Source organism: Staurois parvus, unplaced genomic scaffold, assembly GCF_062004578.1.
Source record: "Staurois parvus isolate SC_StPar_1 unplaced genomic scaffold, SC_StPar_1.0 ptg000471l, whole genome shotgun sequence".
Classification (NCBI taxonomy): domain Eukaryota; kingdom Metazoa; phylum Chordata; class Amphibia; order Anura; family Ranidae; genus Staurois; species Staurois parvus.
In genome coordinates, this window is record NW_028318267.1 from 1,560,421 (window position 1) to 1,581,507 (window position 21,087).

General features: G+C 43.1%; 1 protein-coding gene across 1 annotated transcript in view; it reads right to left on the minus strand.

The window, feature by feature from the left end:
• Positions 1-10,739: 10,739 nt before the first annotated feature.
• LYPD6 (LY6/PLAUR domain containing 6) overlaps positions 10,740-21,087 on the minus strand; it is a 104,250-nt gene continuing 93,902 nt past the window's right edge. Inside the window, exon 6 of the mRNA XM_089689368.1 lies at positions 10,740-19,170. Coding sequence (XP_089545494.1) covers positions 19,000-19,170 — 171 coding nt within the window. The 3' untranslated portion in view covers positions 10,740-18,999. The remainder of the gene's footprint in view (positions 19,171-21,087) is intronic.

A 21,087-nucleotide genomic window follows, 5' to 3' on the forward strand; every position in this document is an offset into this window, starting at 1 on the left:
CCTAGCTGTAATTAACGCGCCCCCTCCACAAAAGGTCCCAAATTCAATTAGTGTATCCCCCCCCCATTGTTACCCTGTTTACAGCTACAAATCCAATTACTGTGTTGTGTCCTGATGTCCTACATTGTGTCCATCCTGTCCAACAAGTCGTTTGCCTAATTATAATATCCTCCCCACTAATTAGTGTCTTACTATTGTATTAATGTTTTTTCCCCACTGTTACACTGTTTACAGCTGCAAATTCAATTATTGTGTCCATCCTGTCCAACCAGTCATTTGCCTAATTATAATATCCTCCCCACTAATTACTGCCTTACTTTTGTATTAATGTATTTCCCCCACTGTTACACTGTTTACAGCTGCAAATTCAATTATTGTGTTTCAGTGTCCATCCTGTCCAACAAGTCTTTTCTGTTTACAGTTACAAATTAGATTACCGTAGTTCCATTCCTGTCCATTCTCTCCATGGTCATCCAAAATGTCCCTAAACTCAATTAAGCCAGTCCCTCCATTGCCATCCTGCTAATGACCCCCCTCCACCTCTCATCCTGCCTTTAAGAGGTCAGTGCTGGTCTCTCCTGGAAGCCATTCTGCTGGGCAACCACTGAGGGGTCCAGCTGGACTCTAGTGGCCCCCCCGGCTCTGCCTGAGCCCCATTGGAGGAAGAGGGATCCCAGAAGCTACATCAGCCCTGCCTGGAACGCTGTCAGCTCTGCCTGAGACTATCGCATCAGCTTTGCGTGAGTGTATGCTTCCCTTGTGCTATCTGACTGCTTATGAACTGCTTCCTGGATTACAAATTGCTGTAGAGACTTTAACTTTGCCCACCGGGGCTGGATTACAAGTATTTTGGACTCTCTCTCCCTGCACTACTCCCCATTGAGTGACTGTTGTCTGTTTTAATAAAGCTTTAAGTGTTTGCCGTCTGCCTTGTGTGTTCTGTCCCGCTTACCCTCCGTCACACCACCATACCCCATACCAGCATCCTGATCGCCGCCATGCCCCATACCAGCATTCTGATCACCCCATACACCATACCAGCATCCCGATACCGCAATACCCCAAACCTGCATCTTGATCATCGCCATACCCCACACCAGCACCCTGATCACCTCCATACAACATATCAGTGTCCTAATCACCACCATACTCCATAGCAGTGTCCTGATCACCACCATACCTCATACCAAAATTCTGATCACCGCCATAGCCCATACCAACATTCTGATCACTGTCATAGGTCATAACAGCGTCTGTTCTGTTCATTGTCTGCGTGTTTTTTGTACAAAGTGTTGTTAAGTGCGGACTGAGTGTGAGCGCACAGTGTAGGAGCGTGTAACGTGTGTCTCCTGCCAGGAGCAGTGCGGGACAGTGAAGGATGGGATTCAGGCAATAAAAATAATATTTGTAAGTGGATTAGCAATTTATGTTGGGCCAGAGGCAGAGCTGAAGGCAGGGAGTGGGGCTGACAGGGACCATTAACAAGGTGTCAAGAATAGGAGGTATGGCAGGTCAGAGGTGACATTCCTATCCGCACAAATTCATTGCATGTGAAAAATGAATCTTTATGTAACAAGCAAATACTTCGACTTTGCAGAGAATATCCAACCATTCCTGATAAACACCTGTGCAAATGATTTCCTCACGCAATGAGCAATTTAATGCAGAAGAGAGTCGGGTTCCGCGAGCCTGTCTTTGTGGCGTACCAATTTTTTTGCATATTCTAGGACTATCTTGTGCTGCTTTTAATTATTAAAGCCATCATTTCACACTTGTCACATTGCCCCTTCTCACGTGTTTATTGCCTGTCAGCTGTTGGCGAATAAAAGAACGAAAAGCAGTTTCAGGCCTAGAGATAACCTTCGGAGGTTTTTTTTTTTTTTGCTGATCTTTCTAAACTCAGCAAACAATTTTTCAGTGTTTATGCAACAAAAAATAATTTCCTCATTTCATATCCTGACTACCTATCACAGTTTCGGAGACCCTGAAATGCCAGGACAGTAGAAATAACCCCCCCAAATGACCCTTTTTTTGGAAAGTAGGCACTCCAAGGTATTTGATAAGAGGCATGGTGAGTACTTTGTTTGGAAAATGAGGAAACGTAAATGTATTCCTATTTTCTTTTTTCATCTTTCAAAACCCTGTGACAAAAAATGAGATCTGCAAAATACTCTCCGTGCTCCTTATCAAATACCTTGGAGTGTCTACTTTCCTGAAAGGGATCATGTGGGGGGGGGGGGGTATTTCAGGGCTTCCGAAACTGTGATACGTAGTCAGGACATGAAATTAGGAAATTACGCCCTTTAAAAGTCTGAAGGTGGTCATTGGTTTTGGACCCCCATACATGGCTAGGCTTCCAAAATGTCTCTTGCATGTGGTGTCCCCATACTCAAGGGAAGTAGAATGTGTTTTGAGATGCAATTTTACATACCAATGGCATGTGTGAGAAATATCTAATTAAAGTGGCAACTTTAACTGTGTAAAACAAAAAGAGCATTTTTTTGTCATTTTCCAAAAGCTTGTGGCAAAAAATAAAAATCTTCCAGGGACACAACATGCCTCTCAAATACCTTGAGGTGTCTACCTTCCCCATTTGGGGATGGGGGGTGTTTGTACTGCCCTGGCATTTGAGCACCTCAAGAAATTTGATAGGCAGTCAGACAGGAAAAGCTGTGTAAATTCCAGTATCTATACCATAGTTTGTGGACACTATAACTTTCACACAAACCAATCAATATACACTTATTGGGATTTTTTTACCGGAGACATGTAGCAGAATACATTTTGGCCTAAATTTATTTTACTGGATATATTTTATAACAGAAAGTGGAAATATTGGGTTTTTTTCAAGATTTTTGGTATTTTTCATTCATAATAAAAAACCTAGTAGTGATCAAATACCACCAAAAGAAAGTTTTATTTGTGCAAAAAAATGATAGAAATTTCATTTTGGTACAGTGTTGCATGACTGAGCAACTGCCAGTTAAAGTAGCACAGTGCTAAATAGCAAAAAATGGAGGAGGTAAAACCTTCTGGTTGTCAAGTGGTTAAAATACTATTTTAAACTTTTTATTACAAATAATGATGTACAATAAAAGTTAAAGTAGATGTAAACCTTAACTCGATGACATTTTATTTGCTAAAGCATGTATCATAAACAAGTGACATTGTTTTTTTTGTTGTTTATAGAATTCTGTTCCCATTAACCATTTGCCCTCCTGAGGATTTACCCCCCTTCCTGACCAGGCCATTTTTTGTGTTACTCTGCACCTGTTTGATCTCCATTGTCAGCACAGTGTAGGGGTGGGAACAGTCATATGGTTGGTGAGCCTGATGCCGAGGAGGGTCAAATCTATTTTCTATTTTTAAAAGAAAAAGGTGAATATCAGAGTTCGGAGGATAAAAAGAGTGTGATTTTCACAAACACGCTTAGTATTTATGGAAGCCAATAGTAAATATTTTATAGCATTATCTTAAGCACCTACACAGTCCCTTGCTTGCCCCCCCCCCCCCCCCCCCCACCTACCCTCCCCTTCCCCAGCAATCCTGTTTCAAAGTTATGTAATAAATTGCTGGATGCAAGATCTTTAGGTTGTCACTATTTTAGTTTTAGGTGGACCCGTGTAATCCACTATCCGGACTCTAATGTACTAGGAATACCCTGGACAGATCAGTATACCCCTTCTTTCACAACTACTGATCCACGGCTGCTACAGTGAGTACAGGCAGTGTATCTTCTTCTAGGCCCCCAAGGTCAGTGTCTCTATCCTTAATTGCTTCTCCAACTTTATTTGGAAGCTTTATACTCAGGGCCGGTGCTTCCAATAGGCAAAATAGGCAGCTGTCTAGGGCGCACTGCCACCTAGGGGCACCTGGGTGCAACAGAGGCTGGTACTCTCTCTGTGCGGGATGCCACCAAGTCATGAATGATCCTACAACTGAGGGGAGTGGTGGCAGAGGGGAAGAAGAAAGGACAGAGGAAGATGCCGGGTGTCTGGGGCCAGTGTAACAGCTGAGGTTCCGATCCTTTCAGTGTTCCTCTCAGACTCAGTCCCTTACTGCAAGCCGGCTGGCAGCTGCTGATCACTGTGGAGTTCCAGTTCTTCTCTTCCCATTCATCAGCAGAGGCGGAGCTGTGCTTGCGAAGGAAGGTAATGTCTGACTTTCGTCTCGCGTCTGTGTGAGTGTGACCCGGCTGGCCATCCATCACATGTGCAATGTGTCAGTGAGTGATGACATCATCACGATCCCACAGTTTGCCCTTCTAGTGCCTGCTGGGCCTGCTGATCTGTGTCAGTGTTGGTGCTGATCTGTGTCAGTGTTGGTGCTGATCTGTGTCAGTGTTGGCGGTGGTGTGTTGTGTTGGATCTGTCACTGTGTGGGATCGCTCAGTTCAGGTGTTCTCTGTGTGTGTGTGTGTGTGTGGGCTGGACTGCCTGCTGTCACAGTGTTTTATCTCCCTCCATTGCCTAGGGAATTCCAGCCTGGGATCTGTCAAAGTGTGGATCCATCATCCTCCACTCACTGCAACTGTCACTCTGCCACTGCCAGCCACAGATACAGTCCATCCGTGACACCGATTATGTCTTTAATATTGATGCTGGTGGCATGTTATGGCACTTAGTTTTGCAAATTAAAAGAAATTTAGCAGTTTCATGTTTTGTTGATTTATTATTTTCTACTGTGTTTTAATTTGTTTTATTTTTTGGGGATGGGGGGGTAGCTAGTCTTGCCTAGGATGCAAAATAGTATAGCACCGGCTCTGTTTGTACTCACATGACAATCTGTACCAGGGGCGGACTGACCATTTGGAAACTCGGGCACTGCCCAAGGGCCCGGGGTCAATAGGGGGCCCCATGAGATGCCCCTGGTACCTTTTTCATAGGCTTTTTTGAGTTTGGGCAAGGACACAGGGGCCCTATGATCCCCTATTGACCGGGGGCCCCATGAGTTGTCAGTCCGCCCCTGATCTGTACAGAGTAAAACGGTATTCTCCTTTACATTCATGTTTCCATTTCCCTTCTGCTATTCACTATCTGAGGATTTTGTAAGCTTATACTCAAGAAGAAAACAAATGCACACCCACAGCTGAACAGAACGGACAAAGCTTGGGAGATATCAGGGTTCACCATACACCCTACAATCTGACTTTACAATCCTCATACAATCTTCTTTTAATTAACACTAATCTTCAAAGACCTAAATAAACCACCCAATCAATCTGCAAACAGTCAGGCCGACCTTTGCACTACATAGTGGTTGATTAATCTAAAGGCACTTGTACGATCAGATTGGAGCATGTGTGGTGAGCTTTAGACAACAAGTAAGGTCAATCGGTAAACTGCTGCGTGATATTGTTGCTGTCATTTTGTGAGACAGCAAAAAGTGGATCAATACCCAAACAATCTTTGCTCAAAAATGTTTCCAGAATATTGGATTAATGGACAAAATATTTATTTAAATGTTTGCATAGCTGAAACATCATGTCATTTCGTTCTCAAAGGGGCAAAGTTAAAAAGCAGTTTGAATGGGGAAAATACCACATTATGGCCACTAGATGGTGGTGAGTATCAAAAGAAAAAAGCCATGTTCCTCAGCTCCATCTAATGGCCATAATGAGGTATTTTCTTTATGCAAATAGTTTTTGTTTTGTTTTTTTCAAAAATACCATTCAATCTGCAGAGAATACAGTCTGAGAACTTTGCACAGAAGAAATGTACATGCAGTTTGAATGTACAAAGAGCTGTGCTTTTTTTTTTATAAATAAACCCCAACATTATTCCAGCTGGCCGATCTATTGCACTGTAACTACATTGTGTCACAATGAAAACCAGGATCCATTTAGTAGGTGGTATGTGTTCTCTGTATGTTTTATAAGGGTTCATTTTCGATTCTGATTGGAGTATGTTGGGCTGGCCATAGATGGCTCAATTTTCAGCCAATTCCTGTTATATAGGGTTGAGTTCAGGCATGTTCAGATCCTAGTCCCAACCCACCTGTGCGATCCCGCCAGGAAGCTAGGGAGAATGTCACCAGCACATCGAGGATCATCAATATGGGTCCAAAAGTTTTAATGAACGATCACATAGTTACGGCAAAGCAACATTTCGGAGTCTCGCAGGACCCCTTCATCAGGCATGTGACCATCGTCACATGCCTGATGAAGGGGTCCTGTAGGACTCCGAAACATTGCCTTGCTGTAACTGCCTAATGAAGGGGTCCTCTGAGACTCCAAAACGTTTCCATAACTGCCTGATTTAGGAGTCCTCTGAGACTCTGAAAAGTTGCCTTGCCGTAACTGCCTGATGAGGGGGTCCTCTGAGACTCCGTAACGTTGCCTTACCGAAACTGCCTGATGAAGGGGTCCTCAGAGACCCCGAAACATTGCCTTGTCATAACTGCCTGATGATGGGGTCCTCTGAGACTCCAAAATGTTGCCTGGCTATAACTGCCTGATGAAGGGGTCCTCTGAGACTCCAAAACGTTGCCGTAACTGCCTGATGTAGGAGTCCTCCGAGACGCTGAAACGTTGCCTTGTCAAAACTGCCTGATGAAGGGGTCCTCCGAGACCCCAAATGTTGCCTGGCCATAACTGCCTGATGAAGAGGTCCTCTGAGACTCCAAAACATTGCCTTTCCGTAAATGCCTGATGAAGGGGTCCTGCAAGACTCCGAAACATTGCCTTGCTATAACTGCCTGATGAAGGGGTCCTCTGAGACTCCAAAACATTGCCTTGCCGTAACTGCCTGATGAAGGGGTCTTGCGAGACTCCAAAACGTTGCCTTGCCATAACTGCTTGATGAAGGGGTCCTCCGAGACTCCGACACGTTGCCTTGCCATAACTGCCTGATGAAGGGGTCCTGCAAGACTTCGATACATTGCCTTGCCATAACTGCCTGATGAAGGGGTCCTGTGAGACTCCGAAACATTGCCTTGCCGTAACTGCCTGATGAAGGGGTCCTCCGAGACTCCGAAACGTTGCCTTGCCGTAACTGCTTGATGAAGGGGTCCTCCGAGACTCCGAAACGTTGCCTTGCCGTAACTGCCTGATGAAGGGATTCTCTGAGACTCCGAAACGTTGCCTTGCCATAACTGCCTGATGAAGGGGTCCTGCGAGACTCTGAAACGTTGCCTTGCTGTAACTGTCTGATGAAGGGATTCTCTGAGACTCCGGAACGTTGCCTTGCCATAACTGCCTGATGAAGGGGTCCTCCAAAACGTTGCCTTGCCGTAACTGCCTGATGAAGGGGTCTTGCGAGACTCAGAAACGTTGCCTTGCCATAACTGCCTGATAAAGGGGTCCTATGAGACTCCAAAACGTTGCCTTGCCGTAACTGCCTGATGAAGGGGTCCTCCGAGACTCCTAAACGTTGCCTTGCCGTAACTGCTTGATGAAGGGGTCCTCCGAGACTCCGAAACGTTGCCTTGCCGTAACTGCCTGATGAAGGGATCCTCTGAGACTCTGAAACGTTGCCTTGCCATAACTGCCTGATGAAGGGGTCCTGCGAGACTCTGAAACGTTGCCTTGCTGTAACTGCCTGATGAAGGGATCCTCTGAGACTCCGGAACGTTGCCTTGCCATAACTGCCTGATGAAGGGGTCCTCCAAAATGTTGCCTTGCCGTAACTGCCTGATGAAGGGGTCTTGCGAGACTGAGAAATGTTGCCTTGCCATAACTGCCTGATAAAGGGGTCCTATGAGACTCCAAAACGTTGCCTTGCTGTAACTATGTGATCGTTCATTAAAACTTTTGGACCCATATTGGTGATCCTCGGTGTGCTGGTGACATTCTCCCTTGCGGATTCTGTTTGGTTCCAGCCGACAGTTGCTGCAGCACCCACTCATACACATATGTGCATTTGGATTGTACACTTGCCCGCCAGGAAGCTGTCACTGTACTGGCTCAGTCATCTGCAGCCAGGAATTGCCTAGGATGCTTGTGACTGGCCAATAACAGTGACAGCTTCCTGGCAGGATCGCTCAGGTGGGTTGAGACTAGGATCCAAACACATCTGAGCTCGTCCCTACAGCTCAATTGTCCAAAATTCAAGCCGTGGGGGCCCTGGCAACAAATTATCAGGCAGACAGGGATTGCATATCATCAGCTGCAGTCGCTGTTCAGGTATTCAGACAGCCGCGGGTGCAGAAACGAACGACTACAATTACCAGCAGTGGAGATTTCTCCATCCACCCTGCTTAGCGTGTGTAAAGGATTGATTGACTTTCACTCATTCAGCCTGTGAATGTGGGCCAGGTAGAGCAAGCCTTGGTGTAATTTTGTAGCAGAGGTGTGCCCTGTATATACACGACACTTCAATGAACAGGACGTTTAACATCCTCTGAGTAACCCCAGACTCCTATTAATCCAATAATAGTTCGCTTCCCTTTTGCCATCATTAAGCTGCCACTTACTGTTAGACATCTGAAGTCAAAGCTGTAATTCTGGTTCTCGGTGACCATGAAAAGCCCTTGATCTTCTCCGTTCTGCGACATAACCGCACTTTCCGCATGACTTTCTGGGGACTGTCTGATGTACAGAATATGACTCATCGCTTTCATACATTCAGTGTATAGGACAACTAGAAGGCTCCTCGCATGAAAAGTGTCGGGTTATTTTAGTTGCCTCAACCTCGTGCTGAAACAAAACATTAATGTTTTATGAAATCCTCCATGTTTTTAGCTGAACACAACGTATTACAACCACTTGGACTTTCTGCTTCATTAGCATAAGGGGTTGTGTCAATGATGTTGTTTTCTTGCTTTTGCCATGTATTTAGAACATACAGTACATCAAAAGCAGGTCAGCAAAATTCCTTTTACTTTCATTAAAGTGTTACTAAACCCACAACCAGGGGCGGACTGACCATTTGGAAACTCGGGCACTGCCTGAGGGCCTGGGGTCAGTAGGGGGCCCCATGAGATGCCCCTGGTACCTTTTTCATAGGATTTTTTGAGTTTGGGCAAGGACACAGGGGCCCCATGAGTTGTCAGTCCACCCCTGCCCACAACTGTAAAATCAGTCTGTATATGCAGTAAAGCATGCTTGTTATACTCACTGCTGCACCTAAGGGGTTAATCCATGTTAAAAGGCTGTTTGAGCCTGTCTTCTCTGATCCTCCTCTTCTACTGTCCCCAATCAATCTGATGATAGTACAGAGCTCTAGGAGTCACTCTGCACATGCTCAGTTTGGTGTGTATTGCTAGAGAGTTTTTTTCTTTCTTTGTGATCAGCACAGGGCCAATCAGCACTCTCCAGACAGAGGGCCAGGGGTCATGCAGCCTCATAGGACAATCACAGGACAATGAAAACTCCTACAAGCTTTAACCAGTGCTCTACTGGACACTGACAGATGTCACAAGACTGCTCTAACTGCTGATGAGAAAAGGTATTTAGCAGTTAATATTTACTAAAATAATTGCATTTCCATGTTCTGTGTACTGCGGGAGACCAGATATAGTAACACTTTAAAAGGAACATGTTACATATACATCTCCTGCTGCCTCTCCCCGATTCCCACCTCAAGCTAGGTTCACACTTGTGCGGGTGGATGCCACTACATGATCGTACCTGTTTCTGCACCCGTAACCACACTCAGAGAAAAACGCACTGCTTCTCAGGAGATGCATTGGGGTACCATTGATCCTAAAGGCACCCCCTTGCACTTGAAATCAAACTGTACTATGCCTGCGGCTGCGTTTTCTGCAGAGGCACAGGGTCCTTTTCCCTGCTTTTTCAGTGGCTACAGTAGCCCATTCAAATGAACAGGCTGCTGTGCATGAGCAAACACAGCTGCAGGGAAAACACATGTATGTGAACCTAGCCTCAGTATGACAGTGGGCTGGGGATCTTCTTCCCGTTCCTGCGGTCACCATTCAAAAACAGTGTGGTGCAGGGTTCCACCCACATGGCCACATCATTCCTTCACAGTTTCCTGTGAATGATGAACTACAAGTACCATCATCCACTGCAGCAGATGGCTTGTAATTATGAATGAGCTGCAAGAGCGCTGATGAGCACCCTCATAGTTCATTCACAAGACTTGCAGCCTTCAAACTGACAGCTGTATGCAGGCATGGGCTGAAAGCTGTAGGTCCTGTTTGCAGAAGCCGGACATTGCACCTCAGATCCACTGATCATGGCTGCAATGCTTTCCATTCTCCTGCAAAAAAAAATAATAAATGCACATTTTTTTTTTGCAAAAGCACATATAACAGCCTTTTCTCTGCAAACCCTGCATTGGGGAAAAAAAAAAAAAAAAAAGACTGTCAACATGGACCCTTAAAGCGGAACTAAACTGTATCTGGCACCACAAAGTAAAAACGCTGTTTATTTCATAAGCAAAATAAAAAAAATTAATGTTTAATATTTAATGCAAACTTCCCCATCCATCCGTGCTTCAAGGCTTTTTTTTCTTTTTCTGAGAAATCACTTAGAAAAACAACCCCCCAGCATTACTAGCTGTCGCCAATAAAATAAGAGCAAATGATTCATGTAACAGTTACTTCCTGGAATCCATTTGCCCATAGCTCAGGCATGCAGGCAGGAGGGTGTGCTTAGCTGAGAAGGCCCCTCCTCCAAATGAAAGGGAAAAAAAAATGCCCATGAAGACTCCCTGGATGTATCATTTTGGCCTAGGCTAGAAACCAGGAAGCAACTGAAGAAATGTAAAATTAAAATGTAAATTAAAATGTAAATATAATATATATTCCTATCTATTTAATATTGCTAGCAGAGTAAATGTTAATCAAAAGAGTTTCTTTTCGCTTTAAAGATATGATTGGAGGCACCTGGCAAGTGCACATTCACATGTAAATAAAAAAAAATACTTTAAAAAGTGTTTTTTTTTAAATTTGGAAGACTGTTTATTCTATATATTACATTGCAGCAGCTAGTTTATATATATTTATATATAGGACATGTAACAAAAATACAAAGCTTTACAATATATACATGTTTAAACAAATAAATATATTTGTACATCAAAGGAATAATATAACTGTATTACAGTTTATAAATCTGCATTGTATTCCTGGCACAATCCATTTAATTACACATATTGGTGAAATAAGATACATTAAGAAACAATACATCAAGCACAGAATTAGAAATGTCTGCATTACTGAAGCCAGTACTAAATCATCGGTCTCTTCTTCTTGTAACACATTTTAATAAAGCGGTATTAAACCCAAAGCCAAAAATGTAATATATTACAGCTTGCCAATCATTAGATGTGGTGGCTGCATTCATTTTTTTAGACTTTTTTCCTTCTGTTTTCACCTGATCTGGCCAGTAGCACATCTCCTGTATTAGAGCGCCCCCACTCTGGATGAAGGAGCACAGGGGGCACCTTTGGACAGCAGAATTGTCAGTTTGCGATGGCGGGGAATGTTAGATGTATTAGCAGATTTAGATACACTAACAAATTGAAGCCAAACTCCAGCTAACACTTTATAACCAGTTACAGCAAACTTTTTTTTTTTCTTTTTGGGATAAAGCTTTTAGATGAATAAATGGAAGTTGGTCATTGTAAGCACCCCTGTCAGTGGTAAATGGTTTGTCTCAACCCTGTAAACTGATACATCTGGAAGAGAGCTTGTTCTTTTAAAAACTAACAGACTTACTGGCCAAATCACCAAGAGAAAATAAAAGAAAGAATGCTTAAAAAAGAAAACTAATGCAGCCATTACATCTAAGAATTGGTAAGCTCCAATATAATTAATATTTGCTTTGGGGTTTAATACTGCTTACAAAAATTGGTTGATTGCCACTGAAAACATTGCAACTTGTAACTCCTAGTATTGGGTGAATGCCCAGTGAATGTTGTACTTACCAGCTGACATCTTGAGCAGACCACACACATTACAATCTAATTGTATAAACGTCTTTAGATTTGCCAAGAATTATACTATGTAAGGGCCGATGTAACGGAATATTGCCTTGTGGTGTCATGGAGGTTAAAAAAATCTCCACCTATTACCGTACTGCATGGCACTTTGTGGAGTGTATTGTGGCGTCATTCATTTAGGCTAGGTTCACACCAGTCTATGCTCTGAAAAACAATCAGTTATGGTTCACTTTTCAAAGTGCGGCTTAACAGCAACTGTCAGGCGTTCAGTATGTGATCCTACGGCTTCCTGAATGCCCGTTTTATTGTTTTTGTTTTTTTTAAATTGCACCACAAATGAGAGCCAAACGTTTGGCTCATATATGTGGTGCAGCCCCACTGACAGGTGAGTCTGACACTTGTCAGCTCAGCATGCCACGTTAAAGTTGCAGCATGTGAACAGCCCCCTCTGGTTGTATTTTAGACTTTATGTAGATGACTGGGGGGGCATTATAAAAACCGCACAGCTGTCTGTTTTTACTGCCCTCCGGCTGCCCATGTGAAAAAAGCCTTAGAATGTCACCCCAACACACAACCACAGAAGCCTAAAACACACCCACATGCTGTGTCTCACATTAAAAAAGTGCATGTCTGTTTCTTAATTTGTTGCCACGTATGCGTAGCAGTCAGTGTACAACAATGCTAACAAAAAAAAGTTGCTAATAGCCAGGGATAAAGATTTTTAGGAAAATACTTTTCTGACTTAAAATATTGATCTGTCGTTTCGCTTTAACTTGGGAACAGACACACAAATCACTGCAGAGGTCTCCAATGGAGTCTCCGAGAGATGTAAGTATTTTTAATTCTTCACGCCCAGTGTCCACCCAAAGATAATACATTAGATAAGTAACAAGTTCTGTTTATTCCCCCTTTAACCAGAGCCAGGATCAATTAGGTGATGTTTAGAGCTGCCTGCAGAAAATGAGCGATCTTCCAGTCGCATCACTGAGCTGTGTAACTAGGAAGGTTCATTAATCTGGTTAATGAGTTAAAAATATTAAGTACATAAATGCTACAAGCAGCCATCAAAGAATAAAAATACCCACAGACTTTAGATGGGAAGCAGAGGATATGATGATTGTTTGACTGTCAGCTTGAATAGTGTATGAATGATTGCAAACGACCAATCGCACTTCAGCGTTGTGTTAATGCAATGCGCATTTTGGAATTCATTATGTTAAGACCACCCATTCCTTAATAGGCTTCTAACACACCATTTAAAAATGAACAAAAACATACATGACCCTTTTTTAAAAATGCAGCACACCAAAACACATGTATATACGTGGTGCAGTGCTTTGGGCTTTGCTGTACCAGTGAGAATGTTCTATGAGTGGTGCATTGCCATGCCATTGCGCAAGAGTGAATGGGCCCTCAAAGTTTCTCTTTTGAAAATGTTATGAGCCCCCCCTCCCCTATCTGTAGCTGCATTCCCTGCCAATATTTTTTTTTTTTTACTTGCCTCCCTCCAGGAGGACCCATGGTGGCATCAAGGGAGTCCCTGAGGTCTTCTTTTCACCAGAGCTTGGCTCTGACACAGAGCACCATCTAGGATCCTTCCTCCCTGCTTCAGCAGACAATAGTCCTGCTTTGATTGCCAAGAAGGACAACACCACTGAAATCTTTCCTCCACGTTAGGATGCAGCTACGCAGGGTGACAACACTGCAGTGAATTCAATTCAAGATAGATAATGTTGTCACCCTGCAGAAGGCAGGATCGCCAAGTATTTAATAATATTTAAAGTGGTTTGACAAAATTTAGGAGCAATTATATTTCATAGCTATACATGATTTACTTATAGGCTGTCCCTACCCCTCTGCCCTGGTGAGAACACATGGTGAAACCTGCATTTTTAAAGCACATCACCGCAGTGCATGGTACTGTGTGGTATGCAGTAGGTGACACTTCTTTTGAATGGCTCCCAAAGCAGATATACCATAACAACAAACACACCTGTGCTGTTCAGTACCATAACATGGTGCTACGCTACTAAAATAGTGCAGGTTTTTTATTTTTGTGCATTAATGCATGAAAGGGCGTGAAGGAGCCCTTGAAAAACAATGGTCTGTAAAATATGAGTTAGCCATATTAAATTCTTTTTGCAGATCCATGAGAAGTATGACTTGTGTCTAGGAGCCTCCCCTGATGACAAATGATCCGTGGGAGACAGCACACGTGCCATAAGTCAGGCCCCATTCACACTTCAGCGGAGCGTCTTTGGCTGGTTTTTTTAGTGCTTGTACAGGTGTTTTTGAGTGCATTTCAAGCCTGGGTGTTTTTCTTTTTCTTTACATTTTTAGCCAACAAAAGAGCAAGTCAACACCCAAAATATGTGCATTTATTCAGGTGCACCCATTTAAGTCTATTAGGGTCAAAACATGTGACTGTGCTCCAGAAGACGCTCATGAACAATTTCAGCCTACAAGCTTCGAGTGATATTATGTTCAGGTGTGAATGGGCATCACTGAATAGGATTGAAATCTTAGTGTCAACCATGGGAGCTCTTCTGGTAAAGCTTCCAATCAGTCACCTGTGAATGAGGCCTTAAAGGAGAAGTTTACTTTTTACAAAAAAATAATAAATGCACATTATTTTGCAGGTAAAAAAATGTGCATTTTTTTCATATTTTTTTTAATATTACAGAAAAGGCATTGCACCCTTCCTAGATCCTGAAGACACTCAGTAAGCTGTCTGCCCATGCCTTGTACTGGTAGGCAGGAAGATCAATGGACTACAAGAGCGCACACCAGCGACAGAACTACACGCCGTCAGCCACAATGGCCGATAGTACTTGTAGTTGAGTTGCCACCTCATCCCTTTAAAATCAAACACATATTAATTACACAGGTTCTGGGGCTAATTTATTGCAGATAAGGCACTGAGTTTAATTACCATCTTAAGCAGCCACAGAAGCTGCATAATTAATATGTGTTTGATTTTAAAGGGATAAGGTGGCAACCCTACTTGTAGGCATTATTTCATAGGAAACTGAATGAATGACGCAACCATGTGGGCGGAGCCCCATATTGCCGCATTTTGTTTGAATTGTGACAGCGTATGTTGGGAGAAGATCCTCCCCGACTGCTGTCACAGGGAGGGGGGAGGGGAGGCAGGAGCTGGAAAATGTTACATGTTCCACCCTAAATATGAATGGAACTTGTAACATGTTCCAGAAGGTGAACTTGCCCTTTAAAGTGTATTTCCACTTTTGCAAAACCCCCATTATATATTTATGTGTTACCATTCACACAGCTTGCCTAAAAAATAATTTAAAAAAATATTCTTTACCTTTCTAGTGGTTTCTTAGGAGTCAATTAATATACAAAACTTTATAGGCAGCTTGTTTTGTCCATAACAACTTGCAGTGTGCTTATTAGGGACAGATTGGACTAAAAGTGCATTAGCGTACAATGTGCCACTCAAGCCTTGAGATCTTTAACCCTTTAGTACGACATATAATGTGCAAGTCTACAGTAGTTTACAACTGTTATTGAGATCTGGCAGCACAGTACAGATGGCTATTTATGGTGAACATAACTTCCAAGTCCCCTCCTTAACATTGCATAGAAGCTGAAAGCTAAGTAGGATTTTTTGGGGATTGGGAGTTTTCAGAATAAAAAGGCAAGTAAAAAGGTAAGAAGCATTTTTAAAATATTTGTTTAACGTTATGCTATGTGAATGGGAACATGTAAGAAATATAAAAGTAGGTGTGATCTTAATCTGGCTGCCAAAGCTGGAAACACACCTTAATAGTGGAGAAAAAAAAAAAGAGCCGTTGTCACAACAGTACACAATATTAGGCTATAATATAGGTGTTCCATGCGGAAGATGGTTCATTCAAAACCTGCAAACCTTCCTAAATGAAGAAATAATTGATGACTTCACCTTGTTTGTCACAGAAGAACGTGCAAAACATAGAAAATGTCAAACAGTTCAATCAATTCCGAGCTTGCATGGGAGGTGAGCGTGGCAGGCTATGACTCAGGACACATCAGTGGTGTTGGGTGTTTTAAACAGCATTTTATGAGAAGATTCTCCCAGAGTGCCAATCCTTATTAGTTTCTTGCTTCCATTGATTTGAAACTCCTGGTTGGACAGCCTGTACATGAAGGCTTCTTATATTCTGGCAGGTGAGCTGTCATTGTGTCAGTCCTACATAGCCAGAAATGGGGACTCAAGCTGGCCATAAATGGATTACATTTTGGCTAGTTCGGCAGGAAATATGAGTCCCAGATAGCCGTGCAAGCACCACCTGGCGCACCAAAAGTCAATTTAAAATGTGCGAACACTTAGTAGCCAACTGGTGAGCATAGAAAGCGTCCAAATACTTGGTCTTTAATTGGTGAGCGCACGTAGCGCATGAAGTGTCCGAACACATAGATGGAGGGAGTGGGGGCCAAACTCCTGACCTTTGCAGCCATGCTTCCTAACCTTAGCCCTACCTTAACCCTACCCTGGCCAGAACTCTAATCCAAAAAAGTAATCTTTCAGCGGCATTGCTGTATTCAGTCAGCCGCAAGTACATACAATAGCCAGCAGTGGAGATCCCTCCATCAATGTTGTTAGCATGGATGGGGAGATCGATTGAAGAACATTGAGCATGGTTAACTTTAGGCTACAGCCATACAGGAGGAGTTGGTGGCTTATATTTCAACTGGGGTGCCGCAGCACCCTGGGGTGTTGTTTAGGTTCCCCCAAGGTGCCGCATACACAGAATGAAGTTTTCCCTGACTTAGTATCATGTATTGCCATGGTGCAGATGGGCCGAACGCCGGCACAGGAACAACCAATGAAGCTCTAGGGCCAGTAGGCACGCCATCATTCATTGCGATGGTGCTGGCAGCTGACCCGCCCACAACATGGCAATGCATGTAACAGATCAAGGGCAGGTGACATGCAGGGCTACCCCCAGCATTCAGGAAAGGTTGGAAGGGGGCTTCCCCGTCTATACCTGCTATGTCTCCCACCTTCTGTCATGCTGCTAAGGTAGTAAGTAGGGCACTGATGGGAAAAGGGGACACGCCCCCTCCCATTCCCCTGGTCAGACACGCCTCCTTTCTGTTCCCCTGGTCAGACACGCCCCCTCTCGTTCCCCTGGTCAGACACGCCTCCCTTTGCAAGAACACAGTCTGTGTGTGAAGATACTTGTGATGGCGGATCTTAATCAGCTAGGCCAGCACAGAGCACTGGTGCGTGAGAGCAGGAAGTATATTTCCACTAAGAGAAAAACATATTTCAAGACATTTACAAGTAAAAAACTACAACATACAGTGATAAATGACTAAAGCTGTGAGATGTCAATTTGGCTTTTCCAAGAGGAACTAAATCAGAACAGATCTGATGAAGCCAAACTAATCACCAAAGAATAGATCATTTATTTCCTTGGGTGCTTTACAAGAGGTGTAGGCAATGTACATTATATTATCAAGCTCCCATATTTCCATTTTTAGCTCAGCTTACAAAGCATCGTGCACTTTTCGAAAAATGTAATTAAAGTTTAAAACCCCTCCAGCATTTTTTTTTTTAGTTGTTTCAATATTCAAGTTGTTGCATTCATTTTTTTCGCTTAGCAGGGTTGTCCTGAGATAAAAGAGAAATCCTCATGTTGCAAGCAGACCTTTAGGGAACAAGTGCATTAGAAACGAGACTGTTCTTGCAACACAATATTTCAGAAGTTATTAATTTCTGTTTTTAAAGTGGAAATTTATGGTGCATATTAAAAAAAAAGGGGGAGAACAGGCAGGATTGTTAATGCAGAAGAGATATGCTGTGTCTTTTCTGAATTAAAGTTAACTACATGCCTGTCTGCCCCTGTACAGTGAGCTGCGCATGCTCAGCTCACTGTAGAAATATGGCAATGTGAAAGCCGACTGCACTCTTGCGCATGCATGGGAGTGACATCATATTGGCCTGGCCAATAAAAGCAGCTGACGATCAATACCTGGAAGCCGGCTACTCAAAAACATCAGCCTCCAGTGGAGGGTTCCAGGACGCCGCAGCGCTGGAGCCAAGGTGAGTATAGTTCCCCTTTATTGTCAGTATAGTACACTGTATGCATTTATGTATATCATGTAAAATGTATATCATATAAATGTATATCAACGCAACAACAATAACGTAATACAAATCCTTAGATGTGGCTGCTGCATTAGTTTTCTTTTATCAGGTTTTTGTTCCTTTATTGTCACATGTTGATCCTTCCAGTAACACATTTCCCCTCCTATTTCCTATATCAATTTACTGCATCTAAAGAGAAGCAGCAATGTCATCGTAGGAAAGGAAGTGTCTTATGACTAGAGAACACCTCCCCCTCTCCAAAAACATGGTGGGTGGTGTTCTGTAGTCCACAGAGATTTCTAGGAATATTGTAACTGATAACAGTGCAGCAAGCCTGTACAGGACGTTATCAGCTGACAAGATTTCTGGCAGGATCAACAGGTACTTTTTTTTCACAAAACACTTTCAATGATATATTTAAAAGGCCCAGAGGGAGACAATAGGAGACGTTCATTGTCGTGGGTTACATACTCCTTAACTTGCATTAATCATAACTGAATGATACATCCAGGAAAGTGCATTTAAAGCTAATTAAATACAATCGTGTATATGGGACTTGCATTCATAGGCAGGAATAACAATTAGGAAACCAATTACATCCAAAGCCAGCTGTGATACAGAAAGCACTATATAAATGGAGTCTAGATGCCAATGCACCAGGAACTAGGCTTGTGGTAGAAAACAGCCTTATCTAAGCTAAGAAAAAAAAACCTGCAGACATGGATAAGCAGCAATTGTATGACCATTCTCTCTTCTGCTGGAGCTCTCCTTAATGTTTTTTTTTCTTGGATGCAGATCTGCACAGTTTCACATACTAAGAACCTATTTAATTGGCCAAGAACATAGCCTGTCTCATATGTTAGTAAAGGTTCTGCTCTCACAAGGCCCCCACATAAAATTAATTATACTATTTATAAAAAATTGTTCTGACTGAAGAATCCACTGAACATATAAAAATAACAATATACAAAATATACAGCATCCATTCCAATTATAAATAGATCCTATGTACATGGTACACGTAAGAGGCCAGTCTTGCTGCCGTCCTTGACAGTTCTATGTCAGGAATAGCCAGGAACAGTATAGAAGGCACAGAAGGAGGCCAAGGCCTTGTGTGAAATGTCTCTGGGAGCCATTGAGAGGGGATGTGGTGGAGAAGATGGCGTCTGTCTCGTTCCTGGGCAGAGCAATGTTACAGATATTTCCTTCACAGCATGATGTGCATGCCTGCAAGAACAAAAGAGAAGGTTATATTATATTATTTTTTTCCCCTTAAATTTTTTTTGTACATGATGCGCAGGACTTAAAAATACAAATGTAAAAAACATTTTTTCTTTTTAAACTGGTGAATATGAAATGCTGTGTATGAAAATGATATAATCTTTTATCCAGCCAGAAGGTGGAGCTGTAGGCTCCTTTTGCATGTTTTCTTCTGTCTCTTTTACTCCTTGGTTGTAAATTGTCTGGTATTTGCAGAGCCCAGTAGCTCAGGCTGACATTTAAAAACACAAGAGAATGACTTTTCACAGAGACTCATCCTTTAATGGATGGCTCAGGAAGAGGTTTTAGTCAGGCAAAGACAGTATAAATATAATATATGGGATTGCAATCTGTGCATGGGTCTAAGCAGGGCTTTTTATCAGGGGGATGCAGTTCCGGCACCTCCAGCACTGAATCTATGTGTTGGGTGTGCTGGAGGGTCTATTGATGCTGGCTACTGGGGTATCTACTGTTGCTGGGGAAGGGGGTTTGTAGTGTAGCTGGAGGAATCCACTGTTGTAGGGAGTAGTCTTATGTTGCTGATGGGGGGGACCTACTGTTGCTGGTAAGGATCTATTGTTTCTGCAGTGGATCTAATAATACTCATAGGGGATCTATTGTTTCTGGGTGGGGGGATATTTTGTTGCTGGGGAGGTTCTATTGTTGCGGGCTGTAGGGACTCTATTTTGCTTCCTTTTTTGCTATCATTAATAAAGTTCATACAAAATTACTTAGCACCACAAAATGATAGTGGATTCTGTTTTCTCTAAAGGGGCGATACTGGGAGGTGGGTTAGGGGGCAAATACAAGAGACAATGCTCAGAGGTGGGTAGTCAGCAACTCAAAGACAAGTGGTGCACCTTTGAGAAAAAAATCCCTTGGTCTAAGGAATAAATTTGTAGCAGCCAACACTATACCACAATACAAGGTATAATACACATAATAAAAAACATTGTTATGAGAAAAATAGGTAGGCTGCCATTGCGGTCTTCTCCTTCTGACAATGCTAGCTGTCTAACCATTGTGCCAACCTTCCGCAAAATTACATTGAATGTTAATGATCACATTTTCTGTGAAAGTAAAAGCAGTTTTATACATACTTGTGAATTTTTAGTAGCTATTTCAAACCGCTCAGGGCATCCATGCAGCATTGAATCTACCGATGCCCCACTTCCAGGCAAAAAACTAGCTGTGGGGCTGGTAGACGATGCTGCATAGGAGTGATGAGCACACTCTATTGGACAGGGCATGGAAGCTCCCCGCGTGGGATGGGAGCCCCAGCTACAGCAGAAAACATCCATCCTGATGGTTCTTCTAAAATTGAAATTGAACTCCAAGCAGCAAAACACACTGATAAAAAGTGAATGCACCAGATGTGTTTTTCCTGCTAAAGGATTTGAATTTCCATCCATCCAGTCCTGAGATAGACACAGCCCCTCCACAGAGCACAGTAAGCCCCAGCGACCTGCATTTTCACTGCTGAAGTTAGAAGAATGCTGCTAGGTCACCTCCCGCCCCAGCACTAGATCTTGTAGGAGCACTGATGAGGTAATCTCTCTGATTTCTCCTCCTGTCAGCACTTTCCTTGTCACGTGAATGCAGGATACCCCTTCCTCTCTCAGTCTAAGTGCTGCTGTATAGGGGTTTACAATATAATGCAGCACTATTCATTCTGAATGATGCCCTAGCATGCCTAGGCAGTGCACCCCACGCACCCCGATGGGTCATGACTAAGGCCTGTGGGTAGGGCGAAATGCGTTGGAGCATGGCCTGGACGGAGCCAGGCTGAGGCTGTTAATACCTGAAGGACAGTCGTGTTTGTTTGGTGTACGGCGATCAGGACTTTTTTCTTCTCAAACTGATAAGAGGCATGGAGGAGCTCAG